The sequence below is a fragment of the Sinocyclocheilus anshuiensis genome, unplaced genomic scaffold, assembly GCF_001515605.1.
Source record: "Sinocyclocheilus anshuiensis isolate Anshui unplaced genomic scaffold, SAMN03320099.WGS_v1.1 scaffold2322, whole genome shotgun sequence".
Taxonomy (NCBI): Eukaryota; Metazoa; Chordata; class Actinopteri; order Cypriniformes; family Cyprinidae; genus Sinocyclocheilus; species Sinocyclocheilus anshuiensis.
In genome coordinates, this window is record NW_015556110.1 from 780,395 (window position 1) to 788,849 (window position 8,455).

General features: G+C 36.0%; 1 protein-coding gene across 1 annotated transcript; it reads right to left on the reverse strand.

Moving 5' to 3' along the window:
• Positions 1 to 1,261: 1,261 nt before the first annotated feature.
• On the reverse strand, positions 1,262 to 2,246 carry LOC107676232 (C-C motif chemokine 13-like). The gene is made up of 3 exons (XM_016470736.1): positions 1,968 to 2,246; positions 1,685 to 1,796; positions 1,262 to 1,598 (listed from the first exon to the last, which is right to left on the reverse strand). Exons 1-3 carry the CDS (start codon positions 2,035 to 2,037, stop codon positions 1,469 to 1,471), a joined length of 312 nt encoding a protein of 103 aa, XP_016326222.1. The 5' UTR covers positions 2,038 to 2,246; the 3' UTR covers positions 1,262 to 1,468.
• Between the last annotated feature and the right edge of the window lie 6,209 nt (positions 2,247 to 8,455).

Sequence of the window (8,455 nt, forward strand, 5' to 3'; positions counted from 1 at the left end):
ATGTCAATAAACAGAGAACGAAGAGCAGAGGACAGCCGATGAAGATGCATTAAGTCCTGATGTTCAAGACTTTGGTCAGTTGTTTAATGCATCTTGCCGTATCTTGTGTTGTCGCTGGCTGTTCGTAATGTATGTGATCATCTCACTGGTGGTGCATGGCTGTGTCTATAAGTGGGCCTGTTTTTCTACTACACGTCAATAGGGGTGTGGAGAAACCACAATGAGGTCTATAAATAATACTAATACTTCTTTTAGTAAGTAGAAAATGTTCTTTGCATATTACCTATAAATATTCTCAATTTTGAAGGCTATTCATATACTTTAAGTTCATATCATGCTAAACTTTACGGAAGATGAGGAGTAGTAGGTGTAAAATAGTAGCATACATTGGAAATGGAATGTAAAAGAGAACCAGATGTACTAAACTATTTCCTGAAAATGTACGTGTGACAAAGTGCATTTGTGGGCTAGTGTCCACAACCCACTGCACTACAGAAGAGATGACAGTGCTTTCTTTTTAGACTTTTTCAGTTTCATATGAAATTAACCTGGTTGATTCCATGCCATGGCAAATTTAGGGTATTCTGGAGGCAAAGTTTTGAAAGTTAATAAAAGGCCCACTGCCTTTCTCAATATTTAGCCTACATCAACGTGCTGCATTATAATTGTGATAAAATGGCGACCTCTAGCAGTCAGAAAGAGCAACTGGCCAGCAGGCCTGGTATCCATTAGCCAGGGGTCTCTAACCCTGCTCCTGGAGATCTACCGTCCTGCAGAGTTCAGCTCCATCCCCAATCAAACACACCTGAACCAGCAAATCAAGGTGTTCAGGGTTACTTGATAATTACAGACAGGTGGTTTGGAACTGAATACTGCAGGAAGGTAGTCCCCAAGATCAGGGTTGGAGGCCTCTGCAAAAAAAACAAAAACAAAAGAATATTATCTGTAGCATGTTTTTATAGTGACACAGTACTCTCTTATGAAAGTCCAACAGATCTTTATTGGATCCGTACAATAAATGAGCCAAAGAACATTATAAATAATTTTTCACAATATTATATTTGATATATATATTTTACAATAGGGACTAGCATTGTTATTATAAGCAGTATCAGTATTCACGTTGCTAGAGCAATTGTTGATTATTAAATATTGGTTCTTTAAATTTCAATTTATTTTTTCTGCATTTTTTATTTATATATTTTTTTCTTCAAAAAAGAACAACATTGATGAAATCCAGTGTCTTTCCATAATCTTTATTTTGCATATAGTAAAGATTAAAAAATTAAAACAGATTACATATTCAGATTACATTTCTATTTTAAATAGGCTTTGAATATATTTGAATACCACAGTCTTCTTAATTGATTAACAGATATGCATATTATTACTTTTAAATAAATCAGCTTAAAATCAGTTTGAAAACTGTTCAATTCAATAGTTTGAAAAGTGAAGAGCCATTCACATCTTATTCACTGTCCCCAGAGCTGCTCTGTGACATCTCCTTCATGGTTCGATTATCCACCAAGTTCATCAGTCTCTGAACCCATCTCTCTGACGGGTCAGCGCAGATCTCTCTTTGAGCTTTTGTGATGAAACTGAAATTTCAAAGAGAAGACGGGTCATGATTTCACATAACTAATTCACAATTCATTTTAATTAAGACATTACAAAAAATACTTACATGATACCAGTCCTGTGGCATTCAAGATGTGTAGTATGATAACTCTCAACCTGCTTTACTGGGATTTTTACATTGGAAAAAGAAAAGCAGCACTTGTCGGGACCTTGGCTGACTGCAGGGGAAAAAAAGAAAAGAAAATTGTTTTAAAAACACTTTATATAAATTAATATATGAATGGGATACATTTAAAAATCAAGAAAACGCTTAACAAATATGCATTCAATTATTAATAGTCTATTGTTTGTCTAAAAACAAAATTCAAGAAATAAAGAAAAAGACGCACATTCACTCCGAGCCAGTGAGCAGAAAGCGAAGAGCACAAAGCAGGCGATGAAGATGCAGTGGGGTCTCATGTTCGGGTCTGTGGTCGGTCGCTGATCAGATCTTGATGTGCTGGTCGCTTTATCGGTGGCTGATAGCCTCGAAGATGATCACCTCACTGACGCGGCCCGCTTTATAAAGGGGTGAGCTTGTACTTTCCACTCTACAGACCTATAGGGGTTCAGTCCGATGAGGAACAAGTGACATCACAGGCATGGGGGAAAACCGTGATGTGGCCTGCAGAGGTAGTACTTCCTGTTGTACCCTTCCCCAATTCTGTGAATCCACTCTAAATCGCTCACACAGGTAACCAGAGAAATGTGGTCGATTTGAGTTTTCCATATTTTGTTTCTTATTTCTTTTCCATCCAAATTCCACAGAAAACATCTTTACATTTATGACGGACCCTCATAAGGACCCTCATGTACAAATTACCTGTCTTCAGCATTTTCAGGTTGCATCTTCTCAAGAACATGCCCAAAGCTCTCAAGTGCAGAGCAATGCAAGAAAAGTCCCTTTCTGCAAATGCACGGTGGAAAATGAGTCTGGGGCTCAATGCAGGAAATTATGAGCTCTACTTATCGGTGAAGGTGGAAAAGTGGTTGAACTGAAAGTGTTTTGTGTGGTTAACAGATTTTCACACAGTGTGATCCGAATGCAGATAATATCAGCACTTACTCACTGAGTTTATACCACATAAATAATGCCTTATCATGTTTCGTTATCATGTTAAAAATCAATTCAATTACAGACATATGAAAATGACTACTTACTGAGTAACATTTATGATCTTTCTTTCTGAAGATTCTTTGGTTCTTATTAAATTGTTCCTTTCATACCTTTTGTTTTTCCACTTGTCCTATTTTGGGCTGCACGTGTCAGGTCATTGTTCCTCTGTACCCACTGGCCGCACATTACAGCACCTCCTCGAACACCATTGCACTTGTTCTTTATGTAGACCTGTTTAAAACACATGACTATGAAGTCAGATATTCCAACATCAGTACTTCCATTCTTAGGCTCAAACTTGCCTCTATAACAACCATTTCTCTGTGTGAAATCTAAGATCTAAAAAGTACAAATAAATACCATGGACTTACTGTATATAATTAGTGTGTTTCAAACATGACTGCCACCACAACAACATACACACCATTTTGTCAGTTTTGCAGGATATTTTGTGACTCATATTTAGTGATATGATTAATACAACCTGTCTTTTAGCAATGTTTCAGCATTATATTTAGAATCGTTACATCCTGTTCTTAGTGTTCTTGAAGCTTACTGCATAAACTTTGGTCTTCATTTGTACTCTTGACTTCCTGCAAAGACAAGGTTTACTCAAAGGTGCATGCTTCTTTTTTAAAGTAATACTTCACAAAAAAAATAAATAAATAATTGAATCACCTTTATGTCGTTCCCATTGACTTTTATTGTATGGACAAAAATAGTTGAAACAATCTTCAAAATATCTTCTTTAGTGTTTCACAGAAAGTCATACAGTTTTGGAAGGACATGAGGGTGAGTAAATGATGGCAGTTTTATTTTTGGGTGAACTATGCCTTTAAAGGACTTTAGAAATCAAATCTCTGAAGAAAATGTTTAAATATAATATAAAATATCAACACACCGAAACCAAAACAAAATACAAATATTTCATACATTTCTGTATAGCAAGAAATAATAATTCTAGTTACCAGTTTCTAAATGGGCCAAGCTGGATTTTCTGTAGTATTTAAACCTAACTTTAAAATGTAGTTTACAATTTATGGTTGCTTGTCTGACAATGAACATTCAAAAAGATCAAGTATCTGTCTATTTATGTAGACAGATATATCAGTAGATAGATAGATATGATTAAAGTTGAGGCTTCCGCTGTCTTTGACTCATGCATAGGCAGGTGTGGGTTTTTGCAAAAGCAAGATATGAAACCACAAAGCTCCAAATAGAACCACAGAGGGAGGTCAGGTTGATGAAAACATCATATTTTTTCCCTTTCAACCCCACATTTACCGGGTACTCAAGTGCCAATAATTTCTCATCTTTATATAAATACAATGTATATAAATATTAGTATGTACATGTATTCAGATAAATACTAATATTTATTACTTCTGCTACTAATAATAACAGTTGTTATGATTATTTCATATACACACTGTAAAAAGTGATAACATGCACATCAGTAATATTGAATAGCATAATATATTTATAATATATATTATAATATACACACACACACATTTTTACTTGACTTTTAAAATAATATAATACAATATAATATAATATTACAAAAAAAAAAAGATCTCTATGAAGAATTTCAGTCAGGTTTCAGGCCCCACCATAGCACAGAAACTGCACTTGTTAAAATTACAAATGATTTGTATAGTGAAAAGCGCTGTACAAATAAACTTGAATATAATATAATATAATGACTAAAATTAGATTTCTCACCTACGTGCTTTTATAAATAATGATCAATCAAATGAAACTGCTTTCCATCCTGGTCCTGCAGCTTAAACTAAAGCTCACATTTTGCAGTGTCTATTTGGACGCACTATTAGCTTTGATCTTTGGAGAGCTGGTGAACTGTGTGCCACCAGAAATATTTGACTTTTTTGTCAAAACCTCTCTGACACTACTTGTTTAAAGACCTTGTAAAAAAATAAACCATGACCTTTTGATCTTACTCACAAATAAGCAGCCTGTAACATCAAAACCAGATGTCAGGATATCTTACAGCAATAAAATAAGTAGCTTCACTGGCTTCAATCATGGAGCCATGTACGAGGCCGTTCAAGAGACGAGCCACTAAGCAGCGCTATTGCATGTGAAATCATTTGCCCTTCTCAAATCTCTTGTTATGAGAGCAGTTGACATGTTTCTTCACAAAAACAGATACAGTACATCCCGATGGGTCTTAACTCTCCCATTTGGAGTCATGAACATCGTACTGCTTTATTAGACTAAATCATTTATTCACAAATTAAATAAAAACTTGTGATCGTGTGATCGAACTATTATTATTCTGCAGTCATCAGTGTCAAACATAAACATAGCCACTGAGTCAATCACTTTTGATGAAATAGCGCTGTCTAAAAAAAAAAAACCTACATATCCTGTCATGCTCACTGGCAATTTTTCTCTTCACACAGGATACAAGAAGCTGATAAAAGGCCTAGAAAAACAGGAATATGTACCTTTCTATAATGTACTGTCTGTATTTTTGACTTTCCTCAACCTCTTCCTTATCTACTTACGTAATAGCTGCTGTCAGAAACCCTGTGCTGTCTTAGGAATGTCATTTTTCATTAATTGGATGCTGTTCATCATTGTTATCAATTGAGCAAGAACCTGCACAGCTATGAGAAACAGACAGACTCATTCTTAACAAACCCCTGTGAACCTAAACTTATCATCCATTGTAAGAAGGCAACTCAATATAGATGGCATTGCAGAAAAGTCAACGATATCTCGAAACTTTAAATAAACCATGTACATTGTTGCATAAGAGTAGTTGATGATAGAAATGTAAACGGGCATGATCACTCTGACAAATAACTGGATTGATATAAAAGAAAGGAAACCTCTACAGTATTATTTTAGTGTTATTTACTATACTATTACAGTATTTATTAATATTTTATTTTTTATATTTTAGTTTTCATTTTACTTTAAGTTTTAGTGATTTTGTAATTTTTGTGATTTTTGCGTTATTTTTACACTTTTCATTTTTTTAAATATATATTAGCTTTACTTAAAATATGGAAAACATATTTGAATACTTTTATTTAGTTTTAATTAACAACACCACACCACCACTAATGACAAGTGAGAATATGTAGTAATATGGCACATTTTCTGATCACCTCAGGCAAATGATGTGGTTGTGGTTTTGTCTCTATGAAACATCCTCATTTTCAAACACAAATGAAGTTACTAAACGTTACCAAGCAAAAAATAACCACACAAAAAAAAATCCCTTCTGACCCCTATTTTGTTTCACGAGAGTGTGGGAAATCGCTAAACAAAGACAACTGTGCTAGAAAAATGGGATGAATTCAAGAGGAGAGGAGACTGGTAAACAACTCCATAAGAGGTGTTTTGTTGACAAATGCCAATGTTGAGTCAGTGGCCAACTGTGTACCGAATTTCTTCGATTATCACACTGATAAACCACAGACATATAGCTGTTTGGTTTGGTTAACCAGTGACATTGGGGGGAAAAACTACAGTAACCATAGTCTACATGGAACAGATACTATAATCATTAGTCACTTCATGTGATGCATATTAGGTCTGGTGTGCGCTTCATATATAGTCTTTTAAAAAATGTCCAAACACACAAATCAGTGTCTTGAAACTCTCCTGATATGGGGCAGGGGCTCTGACCCAGGAGAGCACAGCTGGGAAAATTCCTCATGAGAAGAGACTCTCAAAAAGATCTAAACAAACTCTAACAAGAGCACCAGAAGACTTTTCAAATAAATTTTGCAACAAGATGATCACTAATGCAACCCAAATATATTATTTGCTTTAAATAAAGTATGGTAAATAAAGAAAGGAATTTCAATGTGTTTTTCTGACTACACAACAACTACAACAGTCATGTATCTTGTTATTGGCTTTTAGAGGTTACATGCTGTTACAATGACCCTGGAAATTTAATAAGTACTCAGAGCACAGCAGCAATGGTTCGTAATTCTTTCCACCTCTCTCAAACCCATAAGATTGCTTGTTCTTCTCAAAGAACATATTTTCAGTATTTTTCTTGATCTATCCCTCATAGGTTTATCACCTCATCCGTTTTCTCAAGCTGTAAATCTGCCAAACGAAAAATCACATGTTGAACTTTGCCCAAACACACGGGACTTTTGCGATCATCTTCGTTCCATCCTCCGCACATGCCCTCACCTCAAAGGTCAAAGGTCAGTCTTTCAGTGCATTACATCTCTGTGTGAGTGCAGCAATAAAATGGCACTTCTAGTAGAAATTCCTCTTTGACATTTCATGGAAGAAGGGCTTTGGTGCATCACCAGTGTTTTGGTTGGCTGTAGAAGGAAGAAGACATTTTCTAAAACAGATATTCACTCAAACTAGTAGTTTGAGTGCAAAGTAGTGATGAGTAAGGCTGTGCCAGGTACAGTTTCATAGCTTTAAAAAGATCAAATATGACACGTAAACAGAAGTGCCTTTACTTTTCTAAGTGATCAGACCATTTTTGGCTTGTGAACAAAAAATTCCCAAAGACTTGCATTGACAGGGGGACCTGAACCATACAGTATCAAGGGACGAAAATATCAAAAACAGCTGATCTGGGTTAGTATGTAACTGCTATTGGCCACTCAGAACACTCAAGCAACAATAAACCTCAACCTTAACAACCACTCAGTGGGCCCATTCAATGCATTTTCATTGTAAATTAAAAAAAACAACAGCTTGCATTTTCTATAAAAATAAATTGTGCGTTTGTGTGTATGTGTGTGTATATATATAAAGTAAAACATTTCAAACGTTTTTTTTGTTTTAATTTTGATGATTAGAGCTTACAGCTCATGAAAATCAAAAATCCAGTATCTCAAAATACTACAATATTTCCTAAGATCAATCAAAAAAAGGATTTGCAAAACAGAAAAGTTTTATGCACTCAATACATGGTCGGGGCTCCTTTAGCACAAATGACGGCATCAGCTCGTCTGTATTGTTGGATCAACTGTTTCTCATCTTTCTCTTGAAAATATCCCATAGATTCCATATGGGGTTCAGGTCAGGCATGTTGGCTGGCCAATCAAGCACAGTAATATCATGGTCAGCAAACCACTTGGAAGTGGTTTTGGCACTGTGGGCAGGTGCTAAAGTCCTGCTGGGAAAGGAAATCAGCATCTCCATAAAGCTTGTCAGCAGATGGAAGCATAAAGTGCTCCAAAATCTCCTGGTAGACAGCTGCATTGACTTTGGACTTGATAAAACACAATGGACCAACAACCAGCAGACGTCATGGCACCCCAAATCATCACTGACTTCAGAAACTTCACACTGGACTTCAAGCAGCTTGGATTCTGTGCCTCTCCAGTCTTCCTCCAGACTCCAGACCTTGATTTCCAAATGAAATGCAAAATAAATTTTTATCTGAAAAGAGGACTTTGGACCACTGAGCAACAGTCCAGTTCTTTTTCTCCTTAGTCCAGGTAAGATGCTTCTGATGTTGTTTCTGTTTCAGAAGTGGCTTGGTAGCCCTTTTCCTGAAGACGTCTCAGCATGGTGACTCTTGATGCACTGACTCCAGCTTCAGTCCACTCCTTGTGAAGCTCTCCCAAGTGTTTGAATCGGCTTTGCTTGACAGTATTCTCAAGCTTGCGGTCATCCCTGTTGCTTGTGCACCTTTTCCTAACCAAGCTCTTCCTTCCAGTCAACTTTGCATTTAATATGCTTTGATACAGCACTCTGTGA

What these genes read in the sequence shown, in the direction of transcription:
- LOC107676232 (XM_016470736.1), bottom strand. Translation starts at nt 2,037, where the DNA reads ATGAGACCCCACTGCATCTTCATCGCCTGCTTTGTGCTCTTCGCTTTC. An exon ending in CTCACTGGCTCGGAGTGAAT is followed by an intron (nt 1,797 to 1,967) that starts GTGCGTCTTTTT and finishes TTTCCCCTGCAG; the next exon opens with TCAGCCAAGGTCCCGACAAG. An exon ending in TGCCACAGGACTGGTATCAT is followed by an intron (nt 1,599 to 1,684) that starts GTAAGTATTTTT and finishes TTGAAATTTCAG; the next exon opens with TTTCATCACAAAAGCTCAAA.